General features: G+C 36.5%; 1 protein-coding gene across 4 annotated transcripts in view; it reads left to right on the top strand.

Moving 5' to 3' along the window:
* Positions 1-17,761, top strand: part of CNKSR2 (connector enhancer of kinase suppressor of Ras 2) — a 258,143-nt gene that overhangs the window by 40,412 nt on the left and 199,970 nt on the right. For all 4 annotated transcript variants that reach the window (XM_060137023.1, XM_060137022.1, XM_060137021.1 and 1 more), the window contains exon 2: positions 12,630-12,793. In XM_060137023.1, the coding sequence (XP_059993006.1) occupies positions 12,630-12,793 (164 nt within the window). The remainder of the gene's footprint in view (positions 1-12,629; positions 12,794-17,761) is intronic.

The raw sequence follows: 17,761 nt of genomic DNA, 5'->3' as shown, positions 1-17,761 counted from the left end.
CTTCATGACCTTTTTTTTTCCTTAGATTCCATATATATGTGTTAGCATACAGTATTTATTTTTCTCTTTTTGACTTACTTTACTCTGTATGACACACTCTAGGTTCATCCATCTCACTACAAATATCTCAATTTCGTTTCTTTTTATGGCTGAGTAATATTCCATTGTATATATGTGCCACATCTTCTTTATCCATTCATCTGATGATGGACACTTAGGTTGCTTCCATGTCCTGGGTATTGTAGATAGAGCTGCAATGAACATTGTGGTACATGACTCTGTTTGAATTATGGTTTTCTCAGGGTATATGCCCAGTAGTGGGATTGCTGGGTCGAATGGTAGTTCTATTTTTAGTTTTTTAAGGAACCTCCATACTGTTCTCCATAGTGGCTGTATCAATTTACATTCCCACCAACAGTGCAAGAGGGTTCCCTTTTCTCCACACCCTCTCCAGCATTTATTGTTTCTAGATTTTTTGATGATGGCCATTCTGACCGGTGTGAGATGATATCTCATTGTAGTTTTGATTTGCATTTCTCTAATGATTAATGATGTTGAGCATTCTTTCATGTGTTTGTTGGCAATCTGTATATCTTCTTTGGAGAAATGTCTATCATCTACTTTTAATTTGTGTTATCCTGCTGAATTGTATGCGTGTGTGTGTGTGTGTAAACGACATACTTAAACCCCTTTTGATACAAAGTAAAATTTAAGTAAATGGATTTTAAAACAATGTCTTTAAAGTTTTAAATGGAAAATGGAAAGAATATTTTTGGCATAATGTCTTTCTGGTATGGTACAGACGATCACTTTGGGCACAATCCTAATTCCTTCTAATTTAGCATAGGCTTTAAAGGTAGAGATTTGGTGTCAGATGGACTTGGTTTTAGACTTAACCTTACTGTTTATTAAGCTGTGGGATCCAGGGCATGATCTCTAAATCTCAATTTTCTTATCTGTAAAATCAAGATAATGATATGTACTTCATAAGATTGTCCTACAAATTAAATGAGAAAATGTTTGTGAAGTCCTTAAAACAGTGCTTGGCACACAGCACAAAAATTAATGGAAGGTATTACTGTTTATCAGCACCAACTCTTCCATTTGGAAATAATGGAAAACTATTGCCAGCTTAGCATTTTCTAAAAGAAATTAGGACAGAGTAAATGAGAACAGACGCAGAAGAAAATTGACCTTACTTTTTCTATTTTATTTGGTTTTCTTGGGAATCCTTGTGAAAAGAAATCATGTACTATTTGTCGTAGAGGAACTGCTTGTTTGTAGAAGGAGGGTGACTGAAGGATGACATTGCAGAATATAAGGAAGAGGAGTTCTCAAGTCAGCATGTATTGTATTGGTTTCAGTGATATCTAAAAACTTGGCAGTGTTTCTCCTTTCATTCATTTGAATGCAGCTTCAGATCAAATGGCAACCAGGTACCCTATGATGTTCGATTCATCAGAGTATACTTACATGGAATTCATCCTTGGTAGTTTTAAATAATTTTTTCATGTACTTCTGGAAGAATATGATTTTATTAGCCACTGTCCTATGTTATCCTTTCTTCATTTTAATAATCGTATGTTTCTGTCTAGCTCCATTTATACCTCTTTCTTTTTGCAAGCATACAGATTATTGTTGAGGTCTGTTTTTCTCAATCTTGAAATGATCTGATGTAGTCAAAACAGACTGGACTTCCGAATCCTCTGGGACTAGGTTTTAGTCCTTGCTTTGCTGGTCAGTTACTGTGTACACTTAGGGAGTTACCTAATCTTGCAAATGGATAAATGGTAACATTATTCACCTTTAGGTCCTTTCACCATATATTCTTTAGTTCTTTCATGTCTAAACTTGGTATAACAATAGCCCCTTTGCTCGACATGGTACCTCCTTATCAACTCTCCATCCTCACCAGTATCATATACTCTCCTAAAGGAATATTCTATATGCAAGGCCTCTACTTTCTCACCCCTCATCTCCATGCTCTGGCTGGTTTCTGTTTTTACTATTATGATATTCTGGTTAAAGTCCCTGATAATCTCCTTATTGTCAAATTCAGAGTGGGCTTTGAATTCTGGCCGCCTGACCCAGAGTTTTCTCTTTTTTTAATATATTTATTTATTTATTTATTTTTGACTGTGTTGGGTCTTCGTTGCTGCGCAGGCTTTCTCTAGTTGCGGCGAGCGGGAACTACTCTTCGTTGTGGTGCGCGGGCTTCTCATTGCAGTGGCTTCTCTTGTTGTGGAGCACGGGCTCTAGGCGCCTGGGCTTCAGTAGTTGTGGCAGGTGTGAACCAGAGTTTTCTCTTACCACAGTCCTGTAACTGCTAGTCTTGAAACATTTTTTTTTCTTCCGTTCGCCTTCATGACACCACACTTTTCTCATTTTTTACCATTCCTCTCTGGCTGTACTTCTTCAGTTTTTTTTTTTTTTTTTTGCTTTTACATTTAGTTTTGTTCTAAATCTTCATTTCACTCTATTCATTTTCCCTAGTTAGCCAATTTTCTACCTATATACCAATGACTTTCAAATATATATCTCCAGAGCGGACCTTTATTTCTGACTGACTACTCTTCTTTGCTACCTGGCTGTCTGAAAGGAACTGAAATCCCAACACGTCCAGAACAGAGCCAGCTACTCTAAATGGCTTCCCCTTTGGTGTTTCCATTGTCTGTGAATAATGTCACCATTTATCCATTTCTGTAATCCAGAAAAGTAGACATCATCTTACTTCTTGTGGCCTGCTCTACCTCACACATCCACTCCAGCACCAAGTCCTGCACATTTTATCTTCTTTCCAATCTGTCTCTTCCTTTCTTGCCATCATCCTAGGACAAATTACTAGCATTTCATACTTAGATTATTTCAAATGTCACCCAACCTGCCTCCCTCTTGGCAGCCTCCAATTTGTTTATCATACTACAGCTGCAGTAATGTTCACAAAACACAAAACACTTTTAATGCTGCCTGTTTTAGACCCTTCAGTACCTTCTCATTGCTCTTAGAGTCATGATCAGGATTCTGAATATGGCCTACAAGACCCTGCATCGTCTTGCTCTGGCTCATCTCTTGAACCCCATGCTGCTCCATTCTCTTCCTCATCTCTGAATTTCAGTCACACAAACCTGTTCCAGTTTTTTTAATATACGTGTTCCTTTTGTAGCACAGAGTCTTTGCATATGTCTTTCTTTTGCCTACACCGTCCCCTCTCTTCCTCCCCTTTGCCTAGTTAACAGTGTTTAAGCTTATAGATCATAGTACAGTCATTGATTCATCAAGGAAGCCATTCCTGACTTCTACCTCAGCTTAGGGTAAGTCTCCATTTTTGTTTCTCACGGTACAGTGTATTTTTTCCCTCGTAGTAGTTATCACAGCTTGTATTTATACATCTATTTTGGCAATTAAATGATTAATGTTTGTCTTCAGTATTATACTATAAACTTCATAAAGTCAATAGCCATGTCAGTTTTTGCCTGGCATTGATTCCTAGTGCCTAGCACATAGTAATCACTTCGGTAAATATTGATTAAATGAAGGAATGACTGAATATGTATCAGGTGCCCGCTGTGCTCAGTGTTGTGTGAAGTCAGTGATGCTACCCTTCAGGGCTCTATAATCTATTGGGAGCATAAGACACTAATAAGGAGGTTGTAAAAAATAGCATGGCTAATAAGTACCATAGTGTAAAATCCAAAGATATTAAGAGAAGAGGGATCCATCTGATTCGATGATCAAGACCTGACAGGATTTCAGCAACTAAATATGTAGAAGAGGATATTCTGGGTAACTGGGATCCCATGAAGGAAGCAGTTGAGTTGTTCAAGTTATCTGCAATGTAGGATATATGAATGTATGAGAGATAATGTTAGAAAGATAGGTTGGGACCTGAATTTGGAGGTCATTGAATGCCAGAATAAAAGATGAAAGGCTTAGATGTCCTTAAGCTTCCTTAAATAAACAGACAACAAATGTTTACCTACAAGGTTATAAAATGAAAGACGTTACTAATCCCTAGGTTTGCAACTAATTTCTTATGCTGTGTCTCCCTGTGATTCATATTAAAGTTGTTTTCTGTTAATAAAATATTTTTAGTAAGGACTATGAAGGCTTGAAAACAGAAAAACAGTTTCAGTTTTAGCTAAAACTGTCTCTGAAACTGCCTATTAATTTGGGGGACTAAGTGTGATCCTTGAAAAATATTGTATATGAATTCCTAAGTATGTAATAGCTCTAAGCTCCATGACAGTAGCAGGCAGTCTTTATTGAACATGTCTTTAAAATCATTTTAGACTTTGTTTTAAAAATTAAAACATGGAAGTGCAGGATAATTGTATAATACTCTAACAGTTTATTTCATCTTTACTTAAGAGCATTTAAAAGTTTGTGTAAGCTTCTGAAAAATCACTTTGAGAAAAACTGCTTGTCCAGCGGATTTACCATGTTCTGAATCAAAAACTTTAAAAATTACAAAATTATGAAACCATTCAAATATTGCTTTGTGTAATGTGCATTTTAAGGTTGCTATCTCAGATTACCATATCTCAGTATTTTAAAATTGAGCAGTTTTAAGCAACTTGATAGCATGTCTGCGGCTTTCTTTGCCCTCTTTAGTTGGCCTTGATGTAATAAATCACTGGAGATATTTTAAGTACTTCTTTTGTGAATGTTCTGGTTTGATATGTCGTAACAAAAACCTAATTTTTGTATACTCAAATCTATGTCATGTTCTTTACTGTTTCTGGCTTTGGTTTGATACAGAGCCCAGTTTTCTTCTAGTACCTAGTTTTTATTTTTTTAATATTAAATCTTTAGTCTGTCTATTATATGTTTGGCACTGTCTCCTAGTTTCAGTGCTGACAAAGTTTTCTTTCTTACTTTTGCTTTCTTTTGGTTGTTTTCTAGGAGAGGGGAGTTTTTTTGTTTTGTTTTGTTTTGGTTTTGGCTGCGTTGGGTCTCCGTCACTGTGCACAGGCTTTCTCTAGTTGCGGCGAGCAGGGGATACTCTTCGTTGCGGTGCGTGGCTTCTCACTGCGGTGGCTTCTCTTGTTGCGCAGCACAGGCTCTAGGGGTGCGGGCTTCAGTAGTTGCAGCATGGGGCTCAGTAGTTGCGGCATGCGGGCTTAGTTGCTCCGTGGCATGTGGGATCTTCCCAGACCAGGGATCAAACTCCTGTCCCCTGCATTGGCAGGCGGATTTTTAACCACTGTGCCACCAGGGAAGTCCCTAGAGGGGAGTTTTAAAGCAGATATTTCTCTGAAATTCCTTTTAAAGTTGCCTGGCATTTAAAAACTGCTCTGGTTTAAAATGAAGAACCAGAAACAGATTGTAAAAAGGCTGAATTGTTTTGCAAAATGGAACAATTGACAATTACCATCCAGTCACCCAGTCAAGATTTGTTTTTTAGTCTCTGTCTTAAAGACAACATTAAGTTTTTCGAGAAAAAAGTTAAGTTTGAGGAGAAGAGTAGAAATGGTGATGATCAGTATAGTGGGGCTTGGCCATCTAAGAAGTCTTCTAAAGACCACAGGCACTGATTGATTTTCTACTGCATCAGTCTGCACACCCTACATCATATACAGCTTCTTAGAGAGAATTCTGTTTATAGTCTCTCAGCTCTGCCAATTAGCAGCATGGAGTCTTTTCAAAGGTAGTTAAATGCATGAATGCACACTGCCCCAAAGTTAGTAGCAGGTACTTACTAAATAGTGGCTGAATGGATTGCTGGAAACATTATTCCCTGGTCTGGGTCTTTTATATCAGACACTACGATAAAATGATATCAGAAGGGAAATTTCTTCAACTGAAATTTTAGTTTAATAGTGTTTTCCAAATGTTATATAACCTGTAGTTCATTTATAATAATTTTAATTTTTTAAATTAGCAGAGTAAAATTGACTTTGGGGGCATTACAGTTGTATGAGGTTTTTTTCTGGTATGAGTTTTAATATGTGTATAGATTTACGTTACCAACACCACAATTGAGACACAAAACTGTTTCTTCACCCCAGAAAACTCCCTCCTTGCTGCTTTATAGTCACAACCTCTTCATATTCCCAATCCTTGGCAACTACTGATCTGTTTTCTGCTGCAATAGTTTTGTCTTTTCCACTACGTAATATAAATTGGATCATTCAGTAACCCCTTTCAGATTGGTCATTTTCATTCAGCATAATACTCTGAGCTCCATCCAAATTATTGTGTATGTCAGTAGTTCCTTTTTAATTGCTAAGTGGTATTCCATGGTATGGTTGCTCCACAGTTTGTTATTCTTGTTCACATTATTTCCCATTTGTTAAAGCAGATATTGCATAATTTTTGTTGGAATTTAGAATTATCTAGTGGCATAAATGCTTTTGAAGAAAAGTTTTTCTTATTTTTTTTGGTTGAACAAAATATAAATTTGAATATAGTAAAAAGCAGAGCAAAGAGTAAATACACCTTTACTTACTAAGTAAGAGTGATGGCCAGCTTATTGCTGAATTTGATCAAGAATTTACATGGCTATATCATCCCAGAACTATATGGGAATTGTTAAAACAAATTTTATCTGCATGGGTTCTAGAGCAAAATCTCATGTTTCTAGAATGCTCCAGGAATTTGATTTATTAGATATGCTAGGTATCTGTTAAGTAGCCTATATATTGTTGTAGTTTGGTCAGTTTTCCACTAATTAGAATACAGTAAAATTCTCTTAGTGCTGAAACACTACTGAATATAATTTCATCCTTTTTAGATGATTTAGGAGGTACCACAAGATCTTAAATGTGAATTATCTTTTGCTAGATCATTTATCATTTTATACTATCCTATGTGTAGAAGAAAAAGATGGTCATATGAGCTTTCTGGCTGTTTATATTATAGAAAATGCTTGTATTGTCTATAGTAGATGTTGCAATTAACAAAATAACATCCAGGACCAAAAAAAAAGTTTTAATAGTTAAAAATTTTTTTAAAGATCTTTGAATTTTAACCTTTTGGCAGGAGGGGTTCTTGAAGTTTTTGAATCAGGAAATGGCTTGATCGAAGAGTGTTTTTAGAGATCTGACTGTGATAGACTGGACAGACTGATGCCGGGGGAGCAACTGGGAATCAGGGCAGGCTATATACAGCGTGAGTAAGCTGGTGACAGTGTGATCAGAAATGAAAGGACAGAGCAAGAGCTATTTTGAATGAATAAATTATGTTTCTCACTAAGTGACAAGATAAGGGATTAAACTGGGAAGTCATCATAAATGGCTCTGAGACTGGGAAAATGGTGGTAGAAATAAAGAACTAAGTGGAAAAATGGTGGTAGAAATAAAGAACTAAGTTGCTTATAGGAAGATTGAGATTGGAAATGGGGCAGTTGAATCAGGTATTACCCATCATTGTTGATCTTAGCAAAAAGCAGTGTCAGTGAAACGAGGGGGCCGAAAACTAGATTAAAAGTAAAATATTCTGCCTTGAATTATCATTCATGTATTAGAGTAAGCAAAAGGATATTGGACTGATGCATGTTTGTCTTAATAACTTCCTAACCTTATTTTGCAGAAGTGGGGCATAGGTCCTCACAAACCTTCATATGTCAATCTTTGTTCTTCACAGTGAATCATGAGTGGCAATAGAACTCTAAAGAAATTACCTTTTTTTTTTGCTATAAACATCAGAGAGTGTTCTGTTTTTAGATGAGAGCACGTGTTGTGTATAAAATGATGTAGAAAGTAAAATTTCCTGGAGTCGGGATAGAATCATCCTCTAACGTCAATTTTAAGTGGGTTTTTAAGATTTTGAATGTTAAATATAATAATTTGTATATTCTACTCTACTTCCACATTATAATGGATTTATGTATTTATTTTACTCCATCTTCTGTAATATCATTGGTTTACTGAAAATTTATACATCCTTAGGCTATCTCTCAGATATCATCATCATTTTGTAAATGTTTCATTATTTTTGGAACCTCTTTCTAGAGCTTTGATTATGTTCATTCCTTTCCCTGCAGATGGAAGAAAGCAGTATAATTTACTGAGAAAGAGACATGTCATAGTAATGATTCCAAGCCTTCCTTTTGATTGTTTTAGTGTATAGTTTGTTTAATATTTCAGTTGACGAAAGTGCATGATTGTCTTCAAGGTAAATTTGTGTGGTTTAAAGTATGGATCAACACACTTTCTGTACATTTTCTTAAGAACAAATAGGTAGGAATTTGTATGTGGATGTTATAAATTTTACTTATAATTATTTAGAACATCAACAAGAGAGGGTAAAATTTGGTGGTACCTAAGGAAAGAATTCATGCAACATTAAAGCTTAAAATCTTAGGAAAATGGGATGGATAATAATATTTTAAAAATCTGGTATATATTAGTTCTCATTTTATCTACTTAATAAATGTTACAGTGTTGAAGACTAGACACATAATCACTAAAGAACTTCTCCTTCTTGAAAATGGTATAGTTCTACTTTAAATAAAACAGTGTATGAGTGACGGGAGTTTAAATGATCACATATGTGTTGCATAGATCCTAGAATCATGAGGTTCAGACCTTTAGTCCAATTTTGTAATGTATTCATTTTTGTGATTTTTGTAGGTTACTCTTTCTGGACCATATTTTCTCCATACACAGATGTGAGGTGTTGCTTTTGACCTTTCAGTCAAAACAACAACTCTAAAATATTATAAGGTCATTGATTACTTATAATTCAGTTGAGAAAAATATATATATATGGTTCATAAATACATATATTGACATAAAGTGACATTATTGTGATTGTATTATAATACCCTAGCTGCATATTTGCCATATATTTTACATTTTAAATAGAGGAGCCAAGATACTTCCTATATTATGGGCTAATATACCTTGATAATTAAATTAGGCAGCAATTAATGTGATACAGGATAAGTCTCTCTTCCTTATTTCTACCCGGCCAGTTAGTATGTGACTTGGTCTGTAACCTTAATAATGATGCTGTCTTTGATGCCCTAGGAAATCCTTTATCATTCCTTTACATAGAGGAATTGTAAGAAAAATCAACTCAAAATAATAACAGTCTATCTCATATTATTCTGCAGTGTATCAAGACATGAGTGCTTCAAAATGCCATGTACCAAACGTTCTTTTGCCCCTCTAATTTTAGATTTAGCTCTTATTTAAAATGTTCCTTTTTTCCTGAAACTAGCACAACATTGTAAATTAACTATACTCCAAAGAAATTTTTTAAAAAAAGAAAAAATAGTTCCCTTTTTGCTCTGACCAGGTTATATAGCATAAAATTAAATGTCTATTAATTTATTCAGTTTACACTTATTGAGCATTAGTCTGTGTCAGTCATTGTGCTCTAAGCCCTGGGTTCTCCAAATTCAGAAGACACAGTGCCCAGCTTCAAGGAATTTCCAGTCTATTTGTTGGGCACACAGACATGGGAACAAAGAATTATAATGTGGGCATTGTTGTGATGGAGGTCTGTAGAGTGGTAGATTGGGAAGTGTGGACGGTGTCTGAAATGAGTCTGTATAGGAAGGCAAGGTCCAGGTCAGGGAGGGCCTTGAACACTATATAAAGTAGTTCAGATTTTGTTCTGTCATAAATATGAGGAAACAATGAACATTTTTTAACATCTTTTTTGGAGTATAATTGCTTTACAATGGTTAGTTTCTGCTTTATAACGAAGTGAATCAGCTATACATGTACATATATCCCCATATTTCCTCCCTCTTGCGTCTCCATCCCACCCTATCTCACCCTTCTGGGTGGTCACAAAGCAGCAAGCTGATTTCCCTGTGCTATGCGGCTGCTTCCCACTAGCTATCTATTTTACATTTGGTAGTGTATATATGTCCATGTCCATGCCACTCTCTCACTTCGCCCCAGCTTACCCTTACCCCTCCCCGTGTCCTCAAGTCCATTCTCTACATCTGTGTCTTTATTCCTGTCCTCCCCCTAGGTTCTTCAGAACCATTTTTTTTTAGCTTCCATATATATGTGTTAGCATACTATATTTGTTTTTCTCTTTCTGACTTCCTTCACTCTGTATGACAGACTCTAGGTCCATCCACCTCACTACAAATAACTCAATTTCGTTTCTTTCTATGGCTGAGTAATATTCCATTGTATATATGTGCCACATCTTCTTTATCCATTCATCCGTTGATGGACACTTAGGTTGCTTCCATGTCCTTGCTATTGTAAATAGAGCTGCAATGAACATCGTGGTACTTGACTCTTTTTGAATTATGGTTTTCTCAGGGTATATGCCCAGTAGTGGGATTGCTGGGTTGTATGGTAGTTCTATTTTTAGTTTTTTAAGGAACCTCCGTACTGTTCTCCATAGTGGCTATATCAATTTACATTCTCACCAACAGTGCAAGAGGGTTCCCTTTTCTCCACACCCTCTCCAGATTTTAATGTTTGTAGATTTTTTTGATGATGGCCATTCTGACCAGTGTGAGTTGATATCTCATTGTAGTTTTGATTTGCATTTCTCTAATAATTAATGATGTTGAGCATCCTTTCATGTGTTTGTTGGCAGTCTGTATATCTTCTTTGGAGGAATGTCTATTTAGGTCTTCTGCCCATTTTTGGATTGGGTTGTTTGTTTTTTTGATATTGAGCTGCATGAGCTGCTTGTATATTTTGGAGATTAATCCTTTGTCACTTGATTCATTTGCAGATATTTTCTCCCATTCTGAGGGTTGTCTTTTCATGTTGTTTATGGTTTCCTTTGCTGTGCAAAAGCTTTTAAGTTTCATTAGGTCCCATTTGTTTATTTTTGTTTTTGTTTCCATTTCTCTAGGAGGTGGGTCAAAAAGGATCTTGCTGTGTGAACATTTTTGAGGTAGAGAATGATATCGGAATTTTTATGTTGGGGAAGATGGAGAGGATAATGACTAGCAGCAGGAAAACTGTAAAACTGTTTTAGGCCAACTGTTTGTGGCCTGATTTAGAAAGATGGCAGTGGAGAACGAGAGGAAAGGATATATATATATATATATAAATGATGTTTCGGAGGACCAATTGTTCGGACATGGAGATTGGTTGGATGCAGGGATATAAGGAAGATAGATAAATCTAAGATGGCTCCCATGTATTTAGTCTTTATACTGGGATAGATGGTGGTGCCATTCATTGAGACAGTGAATGCAGCAGAGACTCCTCTGGAGGGGAAAATGAGTTGTGTTGTGGCATGTTACGATGTGTAGATTTGTAGGTCTGGCATTCATGAGAGAGATCTGAAATGGAAGTATGAGGTATTAGATTGCAGTTGAAGACATGGGCATGGATGAGATTGTTCAGTTAGAATGTAAAGAGGAGAGGTAAGGGGGTCAGGAATGGGTCCCTGGAGTGGAGAGCAACAATATTTTAGGACAGTTGGAGAAAACATCCTGAAAGGGTACAGAGAACGAATGGACAGAGAGAACCAGGAAAGAGTGATGTGCATATACCAATGGAAGGTGAAAGAAAGGTAGTGTAGAGAGACTGCAGGGTAACTCAAGTTACTTCAAGAAAGTTTGAAAAGACAATAAGGACATGTGTGGCCTGGTACTAAACTATCCTATCAGGAACCAGGTGGCTTTTAGGAGTGTCTCTTTTCTTCTCTCAGTGGCTACATAATTTCTGTTATGGGACTTTGCTTCCCTTTGCACAATTGTTGTAACCTTGTCTCTGCTTTCTCTACTTGCTTATCATTTCCGCTCTGTCATAATTTCAACTGGATCGTTGCCCATTATGGCCTTTCGTCTCCCTCCTTGACATATAATCAAGACCTTTTAGATTTCGTGATTGCCTCATTTTCTTGGTATTCCTTACTTAAAAATGTGGAGAGAAGTAATCTTGTTAGTCTAGTTCATCATTTATATCAGGTCATTTCATAGGTGATTGAAGCCACCCAATCTGTAGCCTGGCCAATCACTTATGAAGTGCCCTGAATAATCTTGAAAAACGTATCCACTGTGGATTTCCATTTTTGGATCTGGGTAAATTCCAAATAATGGTGGATTAAGGAGTGCATTATAGGTGAGGAAATAAAGGTGTAAGGGGTTTGGTTCTGAAGGGAGTAACAGACTGGTGGCGAACACAGGATTAAGGAAATCAAGGAAATGTTTTTGTTTTATTTTGTTTTTTTAAGATGGCAGAGGTTTGAACAAAGGAGTCAATAAGAAAGAAATGGTTGAAATAGAGCATTTAATTTTTTAATTGTTCAAGTAGTGTTAAGGTGGCAGAAGATTCCAGAGCAGAGGAAGATTGATTAGCCTTGTATAGAAAGAAGGGTACCTCTCCCTCTGAAAGAAGAAAGGAGGAGTGGGGTGCAGATAAATTTGGAAGTAGGAGAACCTGCCCATTAGCACATTTTGAGAAACAGGCAGCGAAGAGAACTGCTGAGAAGAGAGGTAAAGACTTGCAGTAGCTGCTGAGGAAAATTCAAATAGGAGCCTAACAGCTGGGATATGAGGAAGTGATTTTTTTTTCCCCAGTGAAGCCCATATATAGGTTGAGGAAAGGTGGATGATTGAACTAGTCCAGAGCTGAAATGGACTTAACTTGTGACTGGGTAGGAGTTAATGCTTGTTTTATTATTATTTTTAATTTGTTTGGTTCAACTCTCTTTTTTTCTTCATTCTGGTCTTCCGTATTTTTCTTTTGCAGGTCTTGATGACTGTTTGCAGCAGTATATTAAGAACTTTGAGAGGGAGAAGATCAGTGGAGACCAGCTGCTGCGCATTACACATCAGGAGCTAGAGGATCTGGGGGTCAGCCGCATTGGCCATCAGGAACTGATCTTGGAAGCAGTTGACCTTCTGTGTGCACTGGTAAGGACATCATAAAACTGGTGGGAAGGGAAACTTTGCTTTTCTTTCCTGTTTTCTTTCCTTTAAAATTTTTTTCGTTTCTTCTCCTTCAAGCAGAAAAAAAAGATCCCCTCATTATCAGCCAACTGGATGTGGTGATATTTTCCTCCTTCATTGAATTTGATGCACTATGCAGGCCCAAATTACAAATTAAAGGGGCTTATTAACACAATTGGTGACATTTTATTTAACTACTTGAAAAACTACTTGAAAACTCACCAAGGGAGTTTTCACAGAAGCATTTGGGATGTACGATTGCATACAATCAGTTATAAAGTTCATTTCCTTCTAAAAGTTTTGCTTTAGTATCCCAAATATTAAGTAATCCTATTTTAGAAAAACCATCCTTAAAATAATTAAATTATTTTAGTGTTCTTTGTGTATACATCAATGAAAATTGAATATTGTATATTATATGTCTACTTTTGTGTGTTAAAAGAGCAGTGCCTAGTCAGACAAGAGAAATCAATGTGAAAAGAATCCTGCAAGATTCTGATAGTACATTAGATATTCTGAGAGGAACATAGACTTTTTTTCCCCATGTTAGGTAAGATGACACTAACATGACTAGGGCTAGAGCCACAGTGAAAAAGAACATGAGTCTTATAATAATATGGGATTGAAATTTGACTCAGTCAATTACTGACATTTGTGTGCAAGTCATTTCACCATAGCCTTAGTTCTTTTTAAAAAATAGAGATAATATTAACTACCTCTTGGTATTGGTGTGAAAAGCAAAGGAGATAGTGTTTGAATAGTGCCTAATTCTGTGCCTGGCACACAGTAGGCATTCACTAAGTAGTCACTATTATTAAGATGATGATGATTAATAATAAATGTGTAGATAATTAAACGTAATTCAGGAATCAGTACAGTCAGCACTGTGTGTGACAGATGTAAGTTCTAGTTCCTGCCATCTTGAAAAGCCTAGTGGGGGGAGAGTGACATATAAATAATCACAATATTATAGTATAATTACTAAAATAAAAGTATGAGCTGAGTATTGGGGCACAGAAGTTTTGACTAAGATAAATGGGTTCATATTGCAAAAGAGGTGATCTTTAACAGCCTAGTGGAGGACGAGCATGTGTTCTAAGAGGTGGAGGAACAGAGGGAAGGAATTTCCAGGTAGATAAAACAGCACATACACAGGCACACAGAATAAGGAGCATGCCTGGTGTGTATGAAAAATGATAAACTATTTTCCCACCAAAAATAAGTGGGAAATAGTGGCCTAAAATTAGGCTTTAAAAGATAGAATAGGGCCAGACTGTAAAGTACCTTAATATCCTGATAAGAGATGAGTACTTCTTCATCTGGGCACTGGAGGACTATGCAAGAATGATCAAATACTTGCTTTAAAAAGGTAACTGATGGTGGTGAGAAGGGTGGAGTGGACTGGACATAGAGTGAAGACAGGGGAACAATTAGGAGATGTTTAAAATAATCTACTTAGGCTATGAATAGGGCTTAAACTAAGGATGTGCAACAGGAATACAGAAGATCTGGTGACTAGGAGTAATGAGTGAGATAAAGGAAGTTGAGGAAGATTCCATCTTATTCGCTGCAGAGATAGAGTAGAAGATCTTCCAATAATGAAGATAGGCAATAGCAGCAAGAATAGATTTAGGAGGGAATATAAATTGAGTTTTGGATTTGTTGAATTTGAGGCATCTCTGTGTTATCCAGAAAGAAATACTCATCAGACAATTGAATTTCTGAATTTAGAGCTAAGAAGTGGCTGAAGATAGAGATTTGGGAGTCTCAAGTATATAGGGATTGAATCCATAGATAGAGAGATCACCCAGGAAGGGCCTGTAGAATATAAAGAACAAAGGACACAACTTGACACTCCAGCTGGGAAGGAAGAAGGGTAGCCTTCAGAGGAGACTTATGGAGTAGTCAGAGAAGCATGAAGACAACTATGAAAGAGTTGTCACAGAAGCAATGGGAACTGTTATTTTCATTAAGGAACACCAATAATGTCATCAAATTTCACTAAAAGCCAATAGAATAAGCAAGGGGAAAAGAACTGATTGAAAATAGTTTTTAAAGAATCTGAAACCAGATTGGTTGAATAGTACCTCCCACTTACACATTTCAGTCTAACCTTAATTGTCCTTTCCTCAGAGATATTCCCTGATCATTCCCTCACCCTGGCCTGGTCTAAAATTGGCCCCCCACTCTTCCTCTCTTTCTTAACCCTCATCTCATTTCATAATTATATACTTGTGTGTGTATTTATTAGTTTAATGTCTGTTTCTTCTGCTAGACTACAAGCTATGTGGGAAAAGTGACATTGCTTATTGAACACCTAGTGTGTAGCACAAATGCCTGGCAATAGTAGATGCTGAATAAACGTTTTTTGAAAGTGGTGATGAAAGAGACTTGACATATTTTTCACATGATAATTTGGGGATCTTCTTGTTTCCTTATTCTTGAGATAAAAGAAATTAATTCAGACCAGAGCATGCACTTGCACTCTCCCTTATCTGAATCAGATTGCAGAAATCATGCCTGAAATAAAAGCTAGTACTCAGGGTAAGGTAAGAGTCCACAGTGTTTTTGCATACTGGTCTCCAAATATGAGTCAGAATCGCTATGAAGGTACAATATAAGTGGCTTGGAGATGGGTATCTGACCTAGCAGTCCCCTATTTGCCACATCTTCTATAATAGTAAAGTTGAGTGTGTCACAGCTTGAAGTCTAGAGTGTATGTGTCATAAGCAGGGCTTCTCTTAGATGAACCACTCACATGCTGAGCTCCACCCTGCCACTTTGAAGAAGGAAGTAAGATTGGTGATTACGGTACTACCTACAGATAGTCTAGACCTGTAGACTTTGGAGTTTGGCCTGGGATAAGCTCTGCTGACCTAGACTTACTTAAAAGGACGGTATCAGAGATACAGACCACTGCCGTGCAGTTCTGGGTTTAAGCAGCATAGTGTTGTATCATTTTCTTGGGAAAAAGTAAATCAAAACATTAAATTCATTCTTTCTATGTTTATTCCCCAAGGAGGTCAAATATTAAACTTCCTTTTCACTGCTTCCTAATGGCTATACATCAACATGTTAAAAGTGCACATATCTTACAGTTTATGCACCAGATGTTTTCCAGTGAATGTAAAGCAAATTTCCGAGCAGTGAATTCTGATTTACTTCTACATGCCATTATAAAATCAGGAGGTGACATCCCTCTTCAGCAAGCTGAGCATCAGGAGTTGTGCTGTCGGCAATGGGGAACTATGTTTTGTCTCTTCAGAACTGTAATGTCTCTACTGACTCTTCTACTTTTTCCTACATCTACTGTATTTATTTCTTCTTTTAACAATTATATATTCATGCTCATACAGTGCTACCACAGGGAATACAAAGATTAAAAAGGCATAGTCTGTGCTCTTAAGATGTATACAGTCCAGTAAAGACAACAGTCATTAAAAGATAATATAGATTTATTTTTAAAATCCCAGGGGAGTGCAGAAGGAGATGGTGAACACTACTGAGGGATCCAGGAACTGTAAGTGGGATTTGCATTGGGACTTGCAGGATGCGTAGATGTTTGCCAGATAAAAAAGTTGGAGAAAAGTTATCTAGGCAGAAAAAATATGTGTAAAGACAGAATTGTGAAAGAGTATGCAGTGATCAGAGAAAAATAAGAATTTTGATTTAGCTGCTGCAGAGTGGGAAGTGATGGGAAGAATGTCACCTTACACTTTGTATCACATTACAATTCTTTGCTTAGGTTTTTTGGTCCTTGATATGCTTTCTGCCTAGTGATTAGCAAGTAGAGGATATTCAATTAATGTTATCTTACTGAATGAAGTTATCTGCCTTTCTCCAGAGAACTGTAATTTTTTTCTCTTGCCGACACAGCCTCAGACTCTGAAGTTTCTGTTCCTAAAATAAGGAAGACACAGAAAAATTACCAAATTCCTTTGTTTTTCTTGAGCAGTGGAATATTTTCATCTGCCTTGTCTTGAAATTAGTCCTGATGGGGAATAAGTGTTATGGCAGCTGTTGAAAATCAAAGGTTTATTTAGTAACTTGTTCATTCATGCAACATATATTTATTAAGCACCAACTATACTGTTTGTACCATGTTATCCTAGAAAGAAATAAGCTTTTCATGATTTGGAGTTATATTAACTCTTTCAAGTTGTTATGCTACCATTTGGTGTGCTTCAATAGAGAGCACCTTGTATTAACTAAAATAGTAAAGCATAAATAAAATACATATAGTTTAATGTATAGCCCTTAATTTATGTTTTGACAGTGCACCTTTTATTGAGAAGTACAAGTGAATCATTTATGACAGGATAAGAACAGTTTGCATTTCATTCTTCATATACTTTTCATGTAATAGGTATTTTGTAGGAAAAAATTGATGCCTGCCATTGCTAGGATTTGTTTCTTTGCAACATAATTGCTTGGTTCATTCATCTCAAAATAATTCATTTCTAAAAAAAATTCATTAAAGCAATCTTTTTAGGACTCACACATATTTATAAAGCAAAGTATTATAAAACCTAAACACCTGCTACATGATGCATTCAAATTAAGAGCTCTGAATAAAATAGCATTGACATTGTAAAATACATGGTGCCAATATTTCCAGTTAAGTGTTTAGTGAGAATTTGCCACTAGTGAGGGAGCCAGCTCGATTTTCTCAAATGTTGTTTCTTTCTTTCATGTGCTTTTGCATGCGTATAACTGAGAGAAGAACAGTAGAAACTTAGCATCAGTTCCTTAAGATTAGACTGGCTATGTTGAATCAGTGTGGAGTCACACCTGGTTCCTGGCATGAATGTTACTGACCACATAGGTAACATATAGGATAAAGAAAATCGCTAAGTACATTTCATGTCCAAGCTTTTGTTTACTTGATGTAGTCCTTTCTGTACCAATAGTAATGCCTAGTTGTCCCATGCA

Source organism: Lagenorhynchus albirostris, chromosome X (genome assembly GCF_949774975.1).
Source record: "Lagenorhynchus albirostris chromosome X, mLagAlb1.1, whole genome shotgun sequence".
NCBI classification, from domain to species: domain Eukaryota; kingdom Metazoa; phylum Chordata; class Mammalia; order Artiodactyla; family Delphinidae; genus Lagenorhynchus; species Lagenorhynchus albirostris.
Note: the sequence above shows the minus strand (reverse complement) of the source record. Positions and strands in the feature narration are given on the sequence as shown.